This window comes from Antechinus flavipes, chromosome 2 (assembly GCF_016432865.1).
Source record: "Antechinus flavipes isolate AdamAnt ecotype Samford, QLD, Australia chromosome 2, AdamAnt_v2, whole genome shotgun sequence".
Classification (NCBI taxonomy): Eukaryota; Metazoa; Chordata; class Mammalia; order Dasyuromorphia; family Dasyuridae; genus Antechinus; species Antechinus flavipes.
The window spans coordinates 473,147,638-473,170,623 of NC_067399.1; the positions used below are offsets into that span (position 1 = coordinate 473,147,638).

Here is a 22,986-nt window from a genome sequence, read left to right on the forward strand (position 1 = left end):
CTACAACTGGAAACTAAAAGCTTTCATTGACCTCACATTCCCAGGTAATAACCTTGGATCTGTGAGAGGAACAAAAGAAGAAAATGACTTCAAAATCATATGCTAAAAAAGTTGTTGGGATGGGGGTGAAAAAACTAAAACAAGCAATTTGAAGCTCTCCTTCAAATTTCCAGTGACAGAATGAATGACGTTTTTTTTTAGCAATCAGATCACAGAACAGGCAGTTGTTCTTGAAATAGCAATGTTTAAATTCATCTTTATTGAACTTCGAATATTGGGGAGACAGATGAAAGTTTCATTTCCCCACTGGGAGGCGCAGTTGTATAAGCTTGGAGAAACAGCTACAACCTAAACCACATCAAGAAGTTATTTCAAATCAGATTTTTAACATTCAAGTAATTCAAATGCTAATTTTAATTGTCTTTTTAGACAAGAAAGGAATTCAATCCACTTCTAGAAAGAATATTTTATATTCTCCACTTCTACATCACCAGCTCTCTACCCTCAAAATTTGAATCTGGCTTCAGTCCCCAGAGGGTTTTAAAGATTCTTAATCTCCAAATAATCAGCATCTTTTATCCATTTCCCCAGATCTTTTCTACAGTGGATAGTGAACCTGACTTCCCTTGGCTTCTGGTACTCCATCTATTAATCTTTTTCATTAAAAGAAATTTTGTCTTTATATCACCTAGATTTCCCACAGTATCTTTTCCCTTCCTATGGGCCACCTCCTTATTAGAATAATGAATGTTTTTTAAAAAGGAAAAAATATCTACCTAATTAACTATGTAAAAAACAGTTATTCAGAGGTAGAATGGGATATAACAGGGTATAGTTTGTATCTTCTTTCTTCTTTTAGGTCAAGCTTGGTTTCCACTTCTGACTGATCCCTTTGCCTTTTCCTTCCTACAGTTTCTACTGATTCAATTATCATCTCTTTGAAAAGACTCTCAAATCTATGTAATCAGCCCAAATTTCTCCAGAGAGCTACAAATCCACAGCATCGACTGCTTATTAGCCATTTCCAAATGAGTGTGAGTGGCCTGTAGTCATCTCAACCTTAACATGTGCAAAACAGAATGTCTTTTCTCCCAAATCAAACCTCCTAAATGAAATCCCCAAATTCTGTTAATTCCTCATTCTTCACTCTCTCATCCCCTACAGCAAAATCAATTGTCAACATCTTTCCTCTTCTCTTTCCAATCTGTGCTCCCTCCCCTCCCCACACTATACCAGAGATAATTATTCCTAAAGCACAAGTGAATTAAAAAAGCTTCAAAGGCTACTCTGTGCTTCTCCAATAAAAACACAATCTCTTATATTTGGCATTTCAATTCCTGCAAGTCTACCTTTCTAAACTTAATGTGTATTATTCCCCTTCACATGGCCTATACTTCAGTATTCTTAGTCACAGAGAACATTCCATATACTGCCTCTGCACACTTCATACTTAAAATGCATTCCTTTCTGGCTTGCCTCTTAGAATCACTGGTTTCCTTCAAAACTCAGTTCATATGCCATCCCTCACATAAAATCTTTTTTTGTTCTCTGAGCCATTAAAACCTTGCTCACCCACCAATGACCTTTTACTTTTATTTTGTATTTACTTTTATGTACATATGTTGCTTTCCCCCATATAATACAAGAGATATCTCTTTACCCTTATGCCTAGTACATAGTAGGTACTTAGTAAATGCAAGGTTAATTGACACATTCTCCCTCAAGGAGTTTCCAGTACTGAAAAATATTACAACAGGAGTGAGGAGACATGGGTTCTGGTTCTGACAAGTCATTTTCCCTTCCTGAGGCATCAGCTTTCTCATATGTAAAATAAGTGGAACTGGATTATATTTCTAAAGTTCTAACTCTGAAATTCTATAGCTAAATTAAGTTTTAAATGAGTTCTTTGAATACCTTTAGGAGGAAGTTTAGATGGCTTATAGGATAGATAGGCCTGGAGTCGGAAAGACCTGAGATCAAATTTGGCCTCAAATATTTACTAGCTGTGTGATCCTGGGCAAAGGATTTTAATTTACTGAAGAAGGAAATGGCAAATCACTACATATTTTTGCCATGAAAACCCCATGACATGGTATTCTATGGTCCACAGAATCATAAAAACAGGACATGATTAAACAACAAAAACAGTAAGTCTTCATGATCCATGGTGGGTGTTTACTTTTGTTTGAACTATTTACTATTGTTTAAACTGAATGCTTATCCCATGTTCATGTTTTAGGAAATATAAACAAGCATAATGGGTACCTTAGAAACCAAAGGTATCTCTAATATTATTTGTAGTCTTAATTGATATATGCTTGTAAAAACAATTACTTCTTATCCTAGATGTTCTCTCACCTGTTGATTCCAAGACACTTTCAAATTCTAGAATCTCAAACTGGAATTATCAATATTTACTTTTAACCCAAGTCATAATTAGGATCAAAGAATCTTAATGTTCAAAAAGGAAAACTAGTATTAAAGAGATCAGTGGACCACTCAATTATTTATAGAATGTTAAGAACAGGAAGATATCGTCAGCTGGAAAACAACAGAGTTCAACCTTCTCATTTAATAGATGAGAAAATAAGGTCCTGAGATATCAAGTGACTTGCCTATGGTTACAATAATTGTTTAATCAGAAACCTGTGTTTGGCTCCAGGTTTTATGACTCCTACTCTAGTAACTAATCTTTCCACTGAAAGGTCTTTAGTAATACCAGTTACTATCGCAATAGTCTAAGAAACTTTTGTGCTCCCTGTCCCAATTCTAGTTTCTCTTTCAAGAAAATACTAATCTTATTAATGGCTAATTTTTTTTATAGTTTTAAAAAAATCTTGTGCTATATTAATAAGTTTGGGACAGGATAAATATATGATCCACAAATAATACACAAACGAAGTGGATTCCCTGCATAAGCAACATAAAAGGTTTCTGATGGACTTCTATTTTCATCCATAATTCAAAATCCAGTGGGTGTTGCTAACATAAAATGACATTTAAGGGTACAGAAGAGTTAGTGTCCAGATAAAAATATTCACATAACTTTCCACATTGAAGTACTAGAGAATTGTAACCACTCTCCTTTAATCTGAGTGGGAATGATAACCCCATTTAGGTTTCATATAACTAAAAACTACTGTTTCTGTGTAGGATACTATTTGATGTTTCTAGATTAGAAAATTATCCCATTGGCATTAGTATTGCTTATGTATATATGTATGTGTATGGACTGAATTCTGAAAATCTTCAGTCTAGGTAGATTTAAAAGTACATATATTTTCAGGACTTTAGTGCTACATAATTTTTCTTATTTTATTTAACTGTCCTGGTTACTCATTCCTAGTCTTAATGTTTCAAACAAGAAGGAAGCACTAAAGAGAATGATGGTTAAATTTGCTCCAGGGCAAGATTATATCAAAACCTCTTATATCCACTAATTAATAATCCCTGAAAGACTAATTTTTCTTTACATTTTTCTTGTCCCTATTTCCTCTTTCTATAAGGCAAACATCAAACTTTCAACAATATGTATGATATGCCAGTTTTCCTCACCTAATTCTAAAGCTAAAATTAAACATGAAAAGAAGCCACAAGAGAATATGAATCTTAAACAAAGCAAAAAGCTTACTGAGTGCAGCCCACATTTTACAAACTCCAAATATAATTGTATGACTGGGAGTAGAACAGTGGCAGCCAAGCTACCACCTTTTAGGAACCTATCAGGATACAAACATAAGCTGGAGAGGCATTTCTATCTCTATGGCTTCTTCATTTACTGACCTATTTAAAACAGGATATTTGTCAAAAGGAAGCTAAGGAATCAAGTGGAAAGTAGACTAGACCAAGAAACTGACAATAGCTGTACCCTGAGGTCAACTTTAAGGCCACTCTGTGATTCTAATAAAGATAACACAATGTGGACCCTGCCCTGTTTCTTAGTGCTTTCCTTCCATGACCTAGACACCAAAATAGGACCATGAGGATTGAAAAGGGAACCATAAAACAGTACAGAACTCACCAGAATTTGGCAAAGTGGGGGAAGAGATCAGACATGTGCTATGTAAGCTGTTGTCTTCCAGTTCAAAATTCCTATTGTATGAATATAATCTATAATTTAGAGCATCAATTAGATTTCAGAAATGTCTGTAGAAATCAAAGTTAAAAGCCACCAAAACCCTGTTTTTAAAGGTTTAAACCTACATGCACTTGGTAGAATAAGATAAAACAAAAAGATCCGGCAGTTTTGCTATAAATCAAGCTTGTTTGGGGAAAATCAAGACATTTGAAAGGATAAATAATGTGACACAAATTATTTTGTTTCACTTCACATGTTGCTGTTCAGAAAATAATAATGTTGAAAGGAGAAACAACTTTCACATTTTTTATTGAACAGTTTTATTCTGCCTTAGAATAAAAACCTTGCTTTAATGTTGCAAGGTACACTGCAGGTATGCCATGCTGCTAGTTATTAGGGTACAAAATACCCCACTCATTAACCCAAAAGGCTAGGGAGACGCACCAATTCATACCTTCACAGCATGTATCACTGGTATTATTTACAATTTCTCTTGTTTAAATAAGCCTGGGACGTCTCAGACAGTCTACATAGTTATTGCAACAGTACAGCACTTGTCTTTATGTTCAAAACCCCCAAAAGTTGTTCAGTGTCATGATTTATGGGTCCTCAAAAAGGTTGTGTTGGTAACATGCAAACAAACAGTACTAAACAATATTATCTCAACTATGGCTGCCAAATACTGGACCTTAATAAGGAAACCAAATTACAAAATACTTCCTTTGTAGTGCTATACAAAAGATATAAAATTAAAATTAAGATAAGAATATCAACCACCTTTAAATACTCCCATTTTCTTTCCTACAGTGCAGTTCTCCACTTCTTTATCACTACTGAACATTTTGAGGATAAAGTTAACAAAATCAGCAAATTAGATAAAAACATTTTAATCTTTGGATCCCTTTATTCCTGTGGCCTCCATAAAAACACCTGAATGGCCAGATTTCATTTTTTCCGTTATAACTTAACATATCAAAAAGATTTACTAGTAATTTTTAATTGGCAATGAACTCCATACTGAGTTGCTTGAGGTTCACTGGTCTAGGGACCAGTACTGTAATGTCCTAAGGGCTATCAAAATGCAGCAACTTTCAACACTCACAATGTTCTTTCAATCCAATGGAATGGGTCTACAAGTATCACAACAAAGACAATTTTAAGAACTGACAAGACTTTTTTTTTTAAGCCCAGGCATATCAGAAATAACTGATGCCTAGAATTTTCTAAAAAAGTTATTATTTATCAGCAAGTAAAGCTAAGTGCATTCTGATCTATGATTATTCATGTCCTTATATCTTGAAGATCTTCTTTATTTGGACAAATCCTGTGATATGCCATAAGCTACAAAATGAAGTTCTTGCAAGTGAAAATGAAGAATTTATCCTCTTTTATATAATGGAAGAACATACCAAATCTTCATTTATATTTCAAATATAAAAATCAAACAAATTTAAAGCCTGAAAAGCTAAGAAAAAAACCAACTATTAACTCTGTTCCTTAGCATATCAACTTTTGCAATAACACAGTATGTTTGCTGACTTAAAAATGTTTATTCTTTAAAAAATTAGTTGCTTTTTATACAGCTATACAAAGTTCTTAATGTTTCTTTGGCAATGGGATATAATGGAATTTTACAACTATATAAAAAAGGTACCTTTGCCTAAGAAACAGTATTTACTGTGTGTACATAGTTGACTGACAAAGAAAATTCTCTACCATCCAGCACCCTAATTAGTTGACGAAATAAGCTACCTCATAAGGGATATTACAGGATTTCCCAAAAAAACTACCTTCTGTGGCTCAAAACACTCACAGTATCACGGCCCCATCTGCAGGTAACTTGCAGTAATTATCAAATACAATTTAGTGATAAGAAAAATCCTCTCAGTGATGAAAAAATACTTATAAGATCCATCGAAGTACTGTTTTAGTTTGTGTTTAACTATACATAAGAAATTACTTATCCTTCTGCTATTCCAAATATATTTAATGCTCAACATTTCTGAAGATGGCCATTTTTCAAAAAGTAACTGCATTATACCCTTTGAAATTAAGCAGTGAAACCCCAGTGCTGGTGACAAGTATACAGCAAATTCACTTCTTCATTCTTTTCAAGGATGGAAGCTAATTCTCTGGACCATGAAGACCTAGATAGACATTCACCTAGTTCCAAGACTTTCCCGTAGACTATGCAGCAACTTTGTTGTCTTTCTAAAAAGAGGGAAAAAAAGTTACCTTAGGATTCAAATAATAGTCTTAAGAATTTATTCTTGTTATTTCACCTCTTGCAATATAATTTTTTTTATTTGTAGCCTATATTCATCCCCTCTTCCTAGTGAGTTTAATGGCTTTCATTCCAGTATTAGGCATCTTCTACATTTAGCAATTCCTAAATTACTTGGCACAGTTAGGAGGACAATCATTTAGTTAAATGAATTTTCCAATTCACTTTTGGTATGAACATTTGGATATTAATTCTGCAGTAGACATGGATATTTCTATCTTATAATGTGGGGACCTGATCCTAAGGAACTCAGATGTAAACAACTGCTGTAGATGAATGTTCAATAATTCATTTTTGGGAAAAAATACAACTTACTAGTTTTGTATTATAAATTGTGATAAGGAACATCAATGTACATACTGAAAAACCTCTTATATATTTTAAGTTAAGGTAGTCAGCCACTATGACTATTTTAAATATTCAAAAAGGTTGTGTTGCTAACAAGAAGAATACCATTATAAGGCAGGTTTACCAAATTCAGAAGAAGCCAAAAGATAGTGTGTTTGAAATAAATCAGAATAATTCCTTTGTTTTATAGATGAAGACAGTGAGGCCCAATGAATGAAGGAAATTGCTAAAGATCATAGGGCTAGGATACAAATTCAAGTCTTTTGATTCCTATTCTACTAATCTTTTCTCTATGCCAACAATTCTCAAACTTTTAAAGATTATTACAATAATCTGGATATGAAACTGGGAGGTCTTGTACTTGAAAGGTGGCAGTGGTAAAATGTAGGATAACAATTCAGAAGAAACAAAAAGGACTTAGCAATGAAATAGACTCTAAAGGGAAGAGATAAATGAATCCTTGGTATTTAGCTCAGGGGGATTAATGGTACTATTATCAGAAATGTACAGTTGGGAAGAAGAGTCAAGTGAAAGGCAGAAATTATAATTTCAGTTTGCGATATGGATATAATGATGACAATAACTATTCATATGTATTTAAGAGCTTTAAGGTTATAATATGCTTGCCTTAAAACAATTCTGTAAGGTACTACAAATACTTCATTTTACAGATGAAGATACCAAGGCTCAGAATGGTCTGGTTACTTTTTGCTAATAGTTACATTTATGATGTCAGAGCTAAAATTCTTTTGAAAATCTCTCAAATCAAGTACAGCATTCTTTTGACTGCATGAAATTACTTATTCAGATGACAGGTGTGTATCTATTTAGAGATATCCTTAAGTCATCAAAGTAGACAGTAAAGTTGAGGCTCATGTAAGAAAGAGAAGAGAAAGTTTCAAAGAAAAGATGGGAAGAGTGTCAAGGAAATGATCAAGACTGGGAAAAGGTCATTGGATCTGACTGAGTATGGATTATAGGGAAGACATTTTGTTAGAGTGATCAGGTAGAAGACAGATTTCAGATCTTAAGACTGTTAAATTTGATTACTAAGTTTAATTACAAAACTCTGGTAAAATTTGGAATGAAAACTACCATACAGTACTCACCCTATATTCAAAATCTGCAAATTCCCTTCCCCCTCGGCCACCTCTGAATCCACCACGAAATCCTCGAGGAGTGGCAAAGCTACCACCTCTTCCACCCCCACGACCTCGGCCACCACGGAAACCAATTCCTCCTCTACCTCGGTAACCTCCCCGGCCACGATTTGGACGGAGGGGAATTCCAAATGTTTCAGCATTTAGTCTTCTTTCCTCTGCCCAAGTTGGTCTTCTTTCTCTATCATAACAATAACAGGACTTCAGATTTGTTATATTAGATTTTCAAAAAAATTCCTTAACACAAACTGAATCAGTATTTAATTTCTAAATTATTTCAAAAGCAAATCCTAAAAAAGATAATAAAAACAATTACCTTGTCTAAGTCACTATAAGCCACTAAGGTATAAAGAAAGTTCAAGGTACTGCTCTTAAAGACTACAATAAAGATTAACCACATGAAAATGTACATAACAATAGTCAAATTATGTAAAAATCACAACAAAAATGCCCTAGTTTCAGATCATGATTTAAAACTGAGATTTACCAAGGATAACAAAACCAATGGAGAGAAAAAGGAGTTTTTTGGTCCCAATTGAATAGTTCTGATTTGTAGCTATTAATCTTTAAGTATGATTACAATTCCAATAAAAAATTCATGCTCTGTAATATAAATATAGGTCACATTCCTATAAATTTATAATATATATTATATTATATATATATATAATTTATATATAAAAAATAAAATTATTTTGAAAAACAAAAACATATATAGGTATGAAAAATAATTTCACAAAATTATAGTAAAATAGATTTAACAAATATATAGAAAATTAAAAACACATAGCATATATATGCATGTGTATGTACACACAGACACACACACACACACACACAATATACCCTCACCTCCAACCCTCCCTTTTCCCCTTGGAATCTTAGAACTAGACCGAACTTCAGAAGTAATCTAATTTAAAAACTTGTACCTGAACAAAAATGCTTTAACTTCTCTCCCCAGCTTGGCAATTAAATATTTTGAAAAGTTAGTTCTGTTTATTGTTTATGACACACAAATTTTTTTTCTTATGACTAAGTAAACTTCAGGGCCGAATCTACTTAAAAGGTTATACCTATTATCATCACAGGAGATGTTATCAAAGAATGACTTAGTTTTGTCATAATAGCAATTAGGTCCAAGGGGATCCTCTTCATCAGCATTTCCTTCACTGTTTTGAGTGTCTACTCCTGAATCACCTTTATCTTCACCATTTACAGGCTTCTCCTGTTTTTCAAGTTTATCTTCTAATAAAAAACAACAACAAAAAAAAAGCATCATAGAAATAAAAATTTATTAATTCCTATTAACAGTTAGAACTTAACATTGGATTAAATAACAAGCAAACCATTGTTAACTCACCAGTCATACAAGATGGTTTCTGGGAAAGAAACAAGATTTACCTTTTAATTTAAGTTTATTATGAAATTCTCTGTCAATTTCCTCCTTGTTAAATTGTGCATTAGCACTTTCAAAGTCAAAGTCTTTCTCAAACTTCATTGGGCCATCCCGCCGAATTCCAAATCTTCCCCTGCCACCACGATGACCTCCCCGTCCTCTTCGAGGTGCTGAAGGGCCACCTGGAACTTTTAAAATATAGGATAAATAAGACTGTATTCATTCATTATATATTACTGTACATAAGGCATGTTACTCTTTAAATTTTTATATAATTCAAACCTTTACTAAAATTTTATTTTGATGCCTTAGTATAGCATGGAAGTAACCTTTGGTTATTGAACATGAGGCTAGGACAAATTCTGGCAGGCCCTTCTAAGTTGGGAAAATTTGGGCCTATCAAGAAACTGTACTTCAGTTTTCTGAGGTTAGTTCTAGCTAAGTTCAGAAAAGTATATCACTGAAAAGATAACTAATAGGTAACATAATCTTTGTGCAATTGCATCTCATTCAATCTTCTTATTACTAAAATGTAGACAGCTTTGATCTGCATTGAAGGAGAGGGTGACCACAATGATTAAATCACAGAACTTTGGAGGTAATGAAGCTTTGTCAAAGAACATAAGATATACAGAAATACAGTTACAAGGCTAGACACCTGTAATATCAGAAAAGATAGCACATAAAATCACATTTTATTTATTCAGTTATCTTTAATGAATGTGCTGCATATCTTTATACAGACACATACACACATCTTCTAAACAAACTAATTTTGCTACTTTTAAATGAACTCATAATAAAACTGTAGTAGAAAAAGCACTAAATTTGTTGTTCTAGGTAATAGGTTCAAATATTAGTACTAGCAGTTAATAACCATAAGTATAAGAAAGGTTCTTCACAGCTTTGAGTCAATGAAGCCTGCAGGGGTTAGATTAGATCATCTCTAAGGACCCATCCAGCTCTAATTCCTATAACCTTTAATTGTGGTAATAAGATTCAGCTCTGAATAACTTACTTGCTTGTCTCTTGTTTTCATTTCTGATTTGTTCATTTTCTGGTCTGGAAATTTTGTGTGCTTCAGCTATAGAACAAAAAAACATGCCTATCAACAAATCAACTGTTAACTTGATAAATAACTGATATAGCCTTGGTTTGTGAATAGGAATATGAAAAAAAAAACAAAAACCCTCACATCATGGTCATGCTCATATTGATCTTCCATTTCCCCCACCCACTTTGAGAGGTAAATTTGACAGACTGAACATTATATAAAGTTCAAGTTTGCTGAGATCACTCACAAAACAAATCCCTTGAATGAAAAGAGGGCTAATGGAAAAATGTTTGGTCAGTCAATTAAAGGAATAAACATCTAAAGTTCTACCTCGCCTGTGCTCTTGATTCTCTATTGCTTTTTGGCTGGTAGATGGCAAAGGTCTGGCTGATACAGGGCTCCTTCTCCCAACAGGTGCTGGAGCAGGTAAGTGGGCCGAGGCGGTCTGTACTGCTTGTTCCATGGTTGGGCTTTTTCTCAAAGGGTCTAACTGAGGGCTTGAACGACCTAAAATGTAACCAAAAGATAAGAAACTACCCTACCCTTATGGATTTCAAATTAATCAATCCAGACCCTAAAAGAAAAATATTTGCATTCTCAGCTCCACTAATCCAGACCGAAGGGAGATAATCTTTTTATAGAAAAGATTGGGTGGGGCAATTATGTCTTACTCAGACCAAAACTGAAAACTAGCCAGCTACTGAATATCAGTGCATTTTAATTGAGGATAACTTCACATCACATAAAAATCTGACCTGGAAAAATAACTGTTTTATAGTTTTTTAGAATTGTTTAAAAATTAAAGGCTTACAAATTGAGGAACAGCACTATCTAATTTTTGGCTAGAATGGAATTCTTATCAGTTAAGCATCACATAACTATAAAATCATAGATTAATAGCTGGAAAAGACCATAAGGTTGACTGGTCCACTCTCTTATTTTTCACATGAAAAAACTGAGGTTCAGATAGATCTTGCCTAAGTTCATTAGGCAGAATAAATGACAACAAAATTTCTAGTAAAACCTAGACACTAAATCTAATTCTTCCTACCTGTATTACATTATTGTTACTTATATAATAAAATATAGGTTCTTTAAAAATTGACATAAAACACTTTTCACGACTATCCCAAATCAAAATCTTGTGGTCAATACATCTTGAGGCAAACTTTAAAAAATGTTTTAAGTAAATTTACAATGTTGCAAACATTCTACTTTTAGTCTGAAAGATTGAACACACAAATGTGGAATCTAGACAAGTAAAACCTAAAACTCTAAAAGGTACATTTTAATTTAAATTGTTAAATTCTTGTAGAAAGCTAACTAAAATCATTGAAATATACCTTTAATATTTCACTACTGTGATAGAACCATTGTTATAGATGGTGTTAATGCTCTCTCTACTTTTTAAGGACTTTCAGTAACTTTATAACTTTTTGTAACAAATGCTCTCCCCCTCAATAAAAGGGATATTGCAATGAAGTATGGAAGTTGAAATGTTATAGTAATAAGAATTAATAACTTTAAAAGATGTTTATGGCTTTAAATGAGAACTTATATGCAACTACTAATCAGTTCAACTTCTACTGTGATACCATTTTGAAAAAAATCCAATTTTGTATGGATGAAAGTGATTACAACTATTCTAAAGTTGCTAAATGAGAATTGTATAAGCTGAGAGATACATTTTTCTTGCCTTGAGTTAACATCCCTTAACTGACTTTTAAAGCAATGTTTTAAAATTATATGGTGCCTTTCTCTGAAGTCAACATATTTAATTTATAGATTTTTAGTTTTAATTTGAATCTTCAATATTTTCATGAAAACAGAGAATGAGCATATCCTGAATCTAATAAAAATGGGTGAAAATGAGACAAAAAAGTTAAGATACTTTCTTCAGATCATATAGCTTGATAATAGTGGGTAATTATAATTAATATAAAACATGAACATTAAGTTCATTACATGATAAATAGTATTTAAGTATTAGTTATGTTTTAGAAAATGCCCATTTTTAAAGGATTAGAAAGAACTAATTAAAAGAGATTTGCTCATTTATTTATCTATTTACTGCTGAAACAATTGGGGTTAAGTGATTTGCCAAGGGTCACACAACTAGGAAATGTTAAGTGTCCGAGGCCAGATTTGAACTCAGATTCTCCTGACTTCAGGGTTGGTGCTCTATCCACTGCGCCACATAGCTGCCCTCAAGAGAGATTTATTAGTGCCTATCTATATAAGGTACTTTTCTAGGCACTGTGAGGATATTAGAGAAGAAGCAGTATGATAATAATGGAATTATTATTGATCAGATTTATCAGATTACAGATTTATGAGGAAATAGGTCCAAAAAACTCAAATGTGACAAAGTCATATTAATTAATATGTGCTTAAGGTGGTAAACAGAAGTCAGGGTTCATTAGTAATATTTTTTCTTTCAATGAAAAATCTGATACTTAAACTGTAAATGAAGATTCTTGTGTTATAAAATAATATAGTAAATTTTACAATATGAAGGACCTCATACTTCCATTTCCTTCCACTTTCTGAGTATTATAAAAATTAGAATAAAGATTCCTATTTGTGAAAGATTTTGCAAAATTCAGCAGAACACATTTCAGAGTTTCCAAACTTTTTATCATATTACAAAATTTGGGTATTGAAATCCATGCAAAAATTTAATTTTAGCAATAAAATTTTCTACTTCTCAGAGAAAGGCAAAATTATTGTTGATTTAAAAAAAAAGAAAAGAGAAAAAGGGAAAAAAAAATATAGTTATAGTATAAAGAAAAATACCTTGAGATGGCTGTGTTTTTGAAGACCTTGCATCCTGTGTAAAGGCAGACCCGACTGCACTGCTCTGGGATAAGGCAGCACTGGCTGTTGTTTCTGTCCCAAAAGATGTCAGGGAGCTACCAGCTAAAAGAGGGAACAAAGCAAATATCTTTTAAAGGTAATTTAGTAGCATTCTTCCTAGTTTTTTATAATTGTTCATTCAATTCAGGCTTGTGCATATTTTATGCAAATATTTGAAAAATCAATGACCATTATTTTCAAAATAATGTATTTTCACTTGTAGCTTTTCTGGCAAAATAGCAGAAATTAAATCAGCAAAGGATTGTTTTGCTGTGTGTGCGCAAGTCTGTTGGGGGTGGAGCATCATGAGGATAGAGAAGAGCCAAAAGAAGGAAGAGATTAAAAAAAAAAAAAAGTAATAGTAAGTCAATGACTAAAGGGAAGGCCACCAGAAAAAGATTATCAAATACTAATACTGGTGATGATAAAGATTTTATGTGTATTTAAAACTAATCTGCGTACTAATTTCTCATTAAATGAATGCTGGCCTTCAGCGGTGATACTGACTAGTACCTTGAATACGGGGATCCTGAGATAGGATTTACAGGGGAGCTCTAGCAAGTCATGCTAATACTCTACCTTTCCTGAATTGTTAGAGTACTAATTATACCACTCATTTTGGTGCCTAATCTTATAATGTACTTCATAATTAGTTAACTTTTCCATCTCTTGGCTCATCAACTAGACTTAAACTGCTGAAGGAAAGCAGTGATGCCTGACATTGCCTTTTATGCCACCTTTATCCCACAATGCTATCCATATATAAGATGCTAAGAAATTACTTGTTGAACTGAATAAATACAAGATGTCCATTCATTTCAAGACCTCTACATGTTAGCTGGCATACCTATTACATTATCCTATAGGTATAGTGCTAGACCTGTGATTAAAAAGATTTGGATTTGAATCCCACCTCACAGTTATATGATCCTAGGCAAATCATTTAACCTTTACAGAATCAAGTTATCTCATTTGTAAAACAGAGGCCAAAACCAGTACATATCTCACAAGACAGTTATTTAAAAAAATCAAATGAAAGTATAAAAACCACTTTGCACACTTTAAGCAGATATTAAACTTTTACTTAAACATTACATTGATAGGTAAACTCATCATCCTTTGAAGGTAGCTTACTGATTTTCTATGAATGCTGTCAAAATTTTCTCCCTTTAATTTTTTCTGATATAGCATAAAAAGTACGTTTCCTAATTATATCAGTTTATCTTTTATTACTAGTAATAATCATTTCCCCCTTCTCTAAATTTAATTTGACAGATTAGATTAAATGGATTAAAAGTTTGCAAAATACACATTTAAACCGACAGTAAGTCAATTTATACAGGATAATTATCTTAATTGGACCCTGAACAAGGTTCATATAGCTAGTCAGTTCACAGTCTCTTTTACTAGTAAAATCAGCCAGTTCTTATACAACAAACTATTAATTGTAGATGGGAGAAATACTTCTTAAGGTTTGTCTGTTTCATCTGTAAAAGGGTCATTTATTCATTTGTTTACTTATTTGTACAATATATATAAAGGAGCAATCTTAGTTCCAAATGAAAGAAGACTGTCTAATCCTTAATTGATATTATAGATCTTATACTTAAAGAATTCAAAGAAAGGTGGAAAAAAACTAAAAATGATTTTAAAAAATGGTGATGATAATATTATTTTAAGTATTTATTAAACGTCTATCATATATACAATCCTGTGCTAAACAAAGAGGTAAGAATATGAAAACAGAAACACATCTTTCTGATTTCAGTCTGGGTTAAAACTGAGGAGACAAATGAATTGCAATTTCTAGAGTAAAGAACTGAACAGTCTTGGAAAATTCACATGATAAATTAGTTTGTCCTTGCCAAAGAAATTAAGACTAATGTTCAATTCTAAAGATTTATGTAAAACAATGTCACTATATTATATTTTTTTCTTATACAAATAAAAATTCAAAAAAATACTAAGTGGTAGTACTAATCTAGTATATAGAAAAATTTAAAATGCAAAGTACAGAATTTTATATCTACAAGGAAACCTAAGATACTGTCTCAGATAAATTTTCCCTCCCCCCCTTTTTTAAGGGGAAAGGAAGCCAAGTCATTTACTGATTTGTTTATAGTTATTTACATGTCAAAATTAGAACCCAACTCTTCTGACTAAATCCATTATTTTTTCCATTGCATTTATTTTATATTATACTGAATATTTATCTTACAATAATTTGAGTTATATTTCTTTTGCTATCCACAACCTTTGATTGATTTTACCATAATTTCTGCTAGCTCTCATTCCATAACTCTCCTTTTCTTGATTAACTTCTTTCCCTTTCCTCTAAAACTTCAGTAATTTTGCTTCTAAATGCTCTCTACAGTGAGAAAATCTTTTAATTCTCAAATCTAATGACTTTTTATCAATCCTTAGCTTTCCTGAATTCTGCTTTTTTCAATACTATGTATTACTCTTTTAGATACTCTCACCACTGTAGGATTTTGTGACACTGCTCTCTTCTAGTTCTCATGCTTTGTAGGATCTTCATATAGGTTACATCCACTAACCATGGGTAAGTCTCAAGGGATCTATCTCTACACAGATGCTCTCTTTTTTCCTTCCATTCATCCATCCATCTCTTAGTCTCTTTTCTAAACTCCAATCCTGAATCACCAAATGTCTTTTTAAATATTTTGAATTGGATACCCTGTAAATAACTCAAAATAAACACAATCAAAACAGAAAGGATTCACTATCTTTTCTCTACAATTCTCCCCTGTTCTCAATTTCCCCATTACTGTTGAGGGCACCAACGTTCTCCCAGTTTTCTAGACTTCAATCTTTGGTGTTGAAGTAAATATTTACTCACATTGGACTAACTTACACAATTTTTTATCAAATTTTATTTTTTCTACCTCAACATTTCTTGTATATTCCTTTCCCTTCTCTTATACTGGTACCACCCTAGTAACTGCCTTCATTATTTCTTACCCGAATTATTTTAAAAGTCTTATAAAAGTTTGCTTCAAGTCTTTCCCTAGTGGATACTTGTCTTAGTTGCCAAAGTTATTTTGATGATCTTCTTAACATGTTACTCCAAACACCCCTATACTCAAATTCTGGCAGTTCCTTATTCCCTTCAGGATCAAATATAAAATCCTATTTCTTTACTTTTAAAATCCTTCACAATCAGGCCACTTCCTACCTTTCTAGTCTTGCACTTCACTACCCTTTCCACACAACCTACATATAACACCAAACACAGGACTTTCATTGGCTGTTGCCTGGAGTGCTCTCCCTCTTCACCTTTGCATATTGGTTTTGCTGGCTTCCTTCAAGACTCAGTTCAATCTTACTTTGTGAAGGAGGCTGTTCCTAAGTCCCTTACGGCTAATGCTTTCCCTCTGAGATCTAATATCACCTCTCTCTTTATATTTTGTATGCAGTTACTTGCATATTGTCTATATTTTATTAGAAAATACAGTCTTTGATAGCAGGTACTGTTTTTATCTTTTTTTGTGTTCCTAGTGCTCATTACCATTGTATCTAGCATATATAAAACTCAAATCTTGAATGATGTGGGGGAAAAAAAAGGAAAAAACTTTAATTTAAAAACAAAAAACCTTTAACATCAAGATTATATACACACTCATTACTTAGTGTTGAAAATTCTCTTTAATGTGTTGCCTCAACTTGTACATGTATATCACTGAGGCCTCAAGAAATGCAGAAGATTCAGAAAATTCTTAGACCTAAGGATCTCCCCTAAGAAGAATAGTTTTTTTTTATTTTTAAAATTTTTAAAAATTTATTTTCAATTCCAAGGATAAACTTTTTCAGAACCCTCACACCTATTTCCATAGTTCTATCCTTAAAAAAAGAAAAAGTGATTTTAGTAGCCTTTCAGGAAAATAATGACAGTCAAATTATTAAGGATATGGTTGGATATATAGCGTGTGACTGTAACAGTAACAATCAGGGAAATAATAGCTGATCTTTTGAAAATTTTCTTCCTTCCTTTCCTTTTTACCTCTCCTGCAAAATGGTCCTTTAGCTCAAATAAAATTCCCCAAACTTGGCAATGACAAGTTGGAAATATAATTTCTGTAATTTAATTTTGAAGCTACAAGAATAATCTATAAAACTAAAGAGTTAGATAATGTTTCTTTTATTACACTAACTCTCTAGATATTTAGCCCTGATTTAACTGGTTCTCTGCCTCATATGAAAAAACTAAGATCACAAGGGAGCAAACAATTTGAGTAATACACACAATATTTCAATTAGTTTCTACCTTGTTTCCCAAAATAATGGTGCTATCCTGAATCCAGAGAAAGCTATGGTTTTTCTCATTATTTAAAAAGTGAGACTTTTAATAGTTCTATGCTCTGAGAATATATAATCTGGTACCTAATATTTCAGGATGATAAAGCTGCTTTTATACTTGTTCATATATTAAAATTAAGACAGCAAAAAAAATTAATTAAAAAATAATAAAAAAATTTAACCTTTCTTTCCTGTCACATTTAAGCATGATAAAATGTTTAAACAAGACAAATTTAGGGGAAAAGATTCTCTAAATGTAAGCTACCATAAAATAGTAAATATTTTGATAGTGAAGCAAATCTTTAAAAGTAGTAGACAAAATGTTTTGCCCTTTATATAAAATTTACTTAAAATAGTTGAAAAGTCATCCTTTCATCTGATTTGCAAGCCTGGTATCATTTTATTGTCATGGTCTTATTTTGATAGAGTATGACAGTGTAATGAGATTATGCTAAGTGAGATTCTTTAAAAAAAAAAAAAAGATATCAGAAAATTAGCATTGCTTTGCAATGAGCCAACTGTTATATGACTTGGTTTTCAATATTCACATAAAATCAAGACTTCCAAAATAATATAATCATAACATTTAAAAACTTTATAAGTTAAACTGTTCTGTGTTATCATTCAACAAAAATGTGCTGGATTAAAGTATTAAAGTCACCATACCTTCTTTCTTTACTTGTTTAGTAAATATTCAAATAAATCTGGAATTTGGGCATAAAAATGTAATTGTACTGAATAAGATTTACACAGTTACATAAGAAAATTTAGAAGTTTAGCATCTATGTGATATAACAGGAAAAAAGTTAATGTCAATAAAATTATTAAGTAGGTAAATTAAATAAAATATGTTTTAGAAATCACATACAATGTAGTTAAAATGATTTCATAACTATATCAAGAATGTAGGGGAAATTAAACATATTAACATAAAAAAGCACAAGCATGGTTTCTGAATGTGGATTTTAGACAAAAAAAAAATCTAACTGTATTTTTTTAATCTTCGTAAGAAAGAAAATTAAAAGAAAACAAAAACAAAAAACACACCACATACCAACACCAACAGCACCAAACTGCTGCCCGACTAATGGACTTGGGCTGAACTGACTATATGCTGGCATCCTACCAAAAGGACCATAGGAACCCACTGACTGGAATGAAGAAGTAGATGATCCTAGTGAAGACTGAAGGAAAAAAAAAGTTATTCTTTTATTTCATAATTAGAACTGTTAAAAGGAAAATTTTGTTTTCTGCAATTAAAAAAAATGGCAACTATTAAAATTTTAATAATGCATTGAAAAGGTCAGAATGTCCAGAACACACATTTAATATGAAAATGGCGAACCATTAAGCAATCTTCTCATTTCATTAATGGCACACCTTTACAAAGAAGTTTTGTGCAATAACAGCCATTTTTTATGAGTAGCACAATACCTAGTTTATAGGGCAGTGAATTAAGGTAAAAGTATTTGCGTTAGGTACCTTATACAAAATCTCTATAATTTAGAATGGCCTATTTTAGCACACTGGCAGAGAGAAATTTTAAAATTTTATTATACTTAATTAGGCAACAAAGGCCAAGATTTTCAATAATCATAGTGAAAACAAAAAGGGTTTTCTGAAATAACCTCTTTAGGATCTCGCCCCAAAATGTATTCTGTGGATAAATTTGTGTGTTTGAATACTTTTTTACATTTCACAGCAAAAATTCAAGAATTAGTTAACATTTGCACATATTTTATTAACATTTATAATATTCCTACTGTTGATGGACACCCATAAATCCAGGATTAGGATTTTTACATAACAAATTAAGGTTTTCTCCTCCACTGAATATAAACTACTTAGGGTCAGGGCCAATTTTGCATGTCTTTTTACATGTGCCTGGCAAATAACTGAGTGTTTAATAAATGTTGCTTGTCTGTTTTTGAAAGACTGAGTTATATGATATCACTCTGGTTATTTCCTCACTACATTAAGATTATGCAAAAAAAAAAAAACCCCAAACTTATATATTATTGTGTGTGTGTGTGTGTGTGTATGTGTATGCATAACAGACACAAAAATGTCATATGCAAATAGGTTTTATTGAAAAGAAATGGTAGCTAGCTCTAGTAGGAAATCCATTTTCTTTTCTCCATTAAGCAATGGTTTCACTGTAAAGACATCTATTTTGTCAGATTTTCTTTAATTGATGTGGTAGTAATCAGCTTATCTCCATAAGAATAAGACTTAAAACTATGGCAATTCTCTTCTTAGTTGAAAGTGCCTGATTGGGTAGGGGGAAAAAACCTAACAATTTATTTTTTAAAAATTTCCTTTCTTCTTTCCTTTTAGAAAATCTAACCTTGTAACTCTGAATTATATTTATTTTGGAAAACACTCAGAAAACTAACATGGCTTGTTCTAGGTCACAGTGAGTTAAAACAATTAAAGCTTACACTAGAATCCAGGTCTCCAATGTTTTTCCATCACTTACAGATAAATATTTCTATTATTAAAAAAATGTAAAATGATCAAATTGATGATAAATAAAGAATAGGCAAATGTTAGTTTATAGCACAGAATGGTGAATTTTAAAGAAAAAAAGTTATGTGTTACAGAGATAGATCAAAAAGCTGAAAGTGTTTTTTATACTAAGTGAATATCTTGTTTAAGTAACTGGTTCTGTTGCTATGTTATGCCTGAGATTCAGCAATTTTCTATATATGTGTAATAACCTTTAGTTTGCAATCAAATGAAATGTAAATGTAAAATGAAGTACTAATTTAAAACTTGTCATCATTTAGATTGAACATATTTGACTTTGGAATTCCTAATATAAAGGATATATTTAAAAATCCTTGAGTTGTTAATTTGAGAAAGTTAATAATTTTAAAACAGATTCCCCCTTATTTATAGTATGATCATATGAAAAGCAAGAAATATACTGTGAATATATTTTTGTTTGCTTACGTATATTCATGTTTTAAGACATTATATATTATAACTTTTTGGGACTACTTTCCCCCATTGTCTTATGTCCTTTTCCTTAATATCCACTATATTTTAATTTATAGTATGTACTTAAAAATGAAACTCCCATTACCTTTAAAATATTCTGTAATTTCAAAGGTACTAACTATATTACAGTGTGAAAGATTAATTGGTTTCACTGCCACAACTTTTACCTGAACAATAGCTGGGTCCTGAGGCAAAGAGCACTGTGGTTTTGGTGGTTCACAAACAGTGAGGTCTTTAATGTCACTACCACGGAAGATAATGTATTCAAAAACTTCATCACGAGGTGGTATTGGTCGATCTGTTGGTCTGTCTTCTGTACCAAAGGAACGAACTGTCAGGAGAAGAAAACAAGTACAAGATGTAATTTAGATTACATTTAATCATGAGAATTATATATTGCTGTTCATCTGTTAGCTGGGAAAGGAAGCAAAGTTAGCAAAGTTCCCAATGCTAGGCCTATTTTTCAAGGTCTATGTCCTTTAGTTAATCAAACATTTAAGTGCTCACCAGAAGTTGTGCAAGATGAGGACATAAATACAAAGTATGAAATAATCCTTACTAGCAAAGAACTTATAGAACTCAAGAAGTGGAACAGAATATTATGTTTATGACATGAAATAAAAATTATCATCTTTGGAGAATCATTAACAAGAAAAACGTGCCTTTCTTAAAAATTTAAAGAGCTTACCAGGAATAGCTGTCTAAATAATGGTTCAAAATTCAAAATAAGAGATAAAGTTCATAGTGGCGTACAGAGCTTAAGACTTTGAAAGACATGTCTTGAGTTAATGGCTATGTGATCATATACAAGTGATTCTCAGCACCCTAGGAAACACAAGGCAGAAGAGTAACTACTCTGCAAGTACCAAAGGGCATTTCCACTGTGAGAGATTCCTTTATCAATGAAATCACATCTCACTTCTAAGAAATAAATACCATAGTGAATTAAATGGAGGTGATTTTATTATAATACCAAGCATATAGCAGATGGGAATTATTTTATAATATACATCAGTTATTTCAAGCTGTCACACTTGTGATATACCTCTCAAATTCATCCCCTCCTTTCATTTGCTCTACCACTTTTTAGTTTGAAGGAAGTAGCCTAGAATAATGAAATAATCAATATTCTCTACATCCTTTTAATTTGTCCTTTACCCCACCAGTTGAGAATAAATGACTTTTCTCCATTAGAGACTTCACACAAAAGTATTTTTTTTTATCCCTTTCCAATATACTTTTGGGATTCTATGTTGTTTACTTGCATGTGACCTACATAATTATGGGGCTATAAATTCCATGAGATCAAAGGCTCTCATTTAAATTTTGAATCCCTTTCCCTATAGCAGTGTCCTTCATATAGTCGTTAACAGATTTCTGTTGTATTAAAAATTATTAATAGTATTCCTCACAACAAAAAATAATCTACAAAGTATATAATGATTACCAAATTATAAAAATGAGATAAAAACGCAAGGAATCATTGCCTTGGTATGGTTTCCTTGTTAAGAACACATTCAAGACTTACAAAATAACCACATATCTACACTACCTTAGCATTTGGACTCATTTAGAAAATAAGGATGCCCTAGAACAAAAAGAAAAATGTAAATGATAGTTTGCTATAAATTTCTCCTTTTTCTTGTCACCTAATCTATGTAACTAAGTCTATTATCTTCACTATCCAATGACTTCATCTTATGACTTCAGTTCTGCCGATTCTGGTTTCTACAATTTAAAAACTATTACTACGATAAAATTGATGGCTAAGTGGATAGAGCTAATGTCTTCTCAAAGTAGTAAAATCAGTTTTATTCTTTAACATTATATTACTCTTCAGATGGTGAAGAGAAGGGCTCAAACTTTTGACTTTATTTCAGAGAAGAAAAGATTTCTCCACTATAGCTTTTATTCTTAAGCTCTTTGGTCAGTCTTATTTTAGGATATTTAGCCAACTTTTATCTACCTATAATCGTGCATCCAATAGATATTTTATATTCATTTGTTGAATGAATAAAACAATGATGCTAGTGAGGTGATTCTTGCTTAATTATAGCTTCGGCTAGAAGACCTTTGAGTTCCCTCATAATCCTTAACATTCTAAAAAGAAAACAATTTTCTTAAGAGTATTGATAAAATGCATTTATAGTTGAGAGCTGGCTAGGACAAGGAGAGGAAAATTTTCCTTATGATTTTTACACATTCCTAACATGAATTCCTATATTTTCAGACTGTATGTCTTAAAGATTACATTCTATACTAACTCATTATTGGTGTTTAAAAAAATCAGCATCTACATTTCTACCAAGGTTAATTCCAACCACACTATTTATCCAACAATAAAGTGGGCTAAAAGTTTCATGTTTTTCTCGTAGTCAGTATTTAAATACAAATTTCATTGCTAAGAGCTTTAATGAAGAACTTAATTCTTCTGAGACTAACCAGAGATCATCAGTAATCACATTCTTTCAATAAATGTTTTCAACATTA

At 31.9% G+C, this 22,986-nt stretch overlaps 1 protein-coding gene across 2 annotated transcripts in view; it reads right to left on the reverse strand.

Moving 5' to 3' along the window:
- Nucleotides 1-224: 224 nt before the first annotated feature.
- Nucleotides 225-22,986, reverse strand: part of LSM14A (LSM14A mRNA processing body assembly factor) — a 55,944-nt gene continuing 33,182 nt past the window's right edge. The window contains exons 2-10 of one of the 2 annotated variants that reach the window (XM_051979725.1): nucleotides 20,664-20,827; nucleotides 18,548-18,677; nucleotides 13,117-13,239; nucleotides 10,651-10,827; nucleotides 10,285-10,350; nucleotides 9,272-9,454; nucleotides 8,944-9,115; nucleotides 7,820-8,051; nucleotides 225-6,289 (exon numbers count right to left, since the gene is read on the reverse strand). In XM_051979725.1, the coding sequence (XP_051835685.1) occupies nucleotides 6,266-6,289; nucleotides 7,820-8,051; nucleotides 8,944-9,115; nucleotides 9,272-9,454; nucleotides 10,285-10,350; nucleotides 10,651-10,827; nucleotides 13,117-13,239; nucleotides 18,548-18,677; nucleotides 20,664-20,827 (1,271 nt within the window). In that variant the 3' untranslated portion in view covers nucleotides 225-6,265. The remainder of the gene's footprint in view (nucleotides 6,290-7,819; nucleotides 8,052-8,943; nucleotides 9,116-9,271; nucleotides 9,455-10,284; nucleotides 10,351-10,650; nucleotides 10,828-13,116; nucleotides 13,240-18,547; nucleotides 18,678-20,663; nucleotides 20,828-22,986) is intronic. The other variant, XM_051979727.1, reaches the window with a different exon arrangement.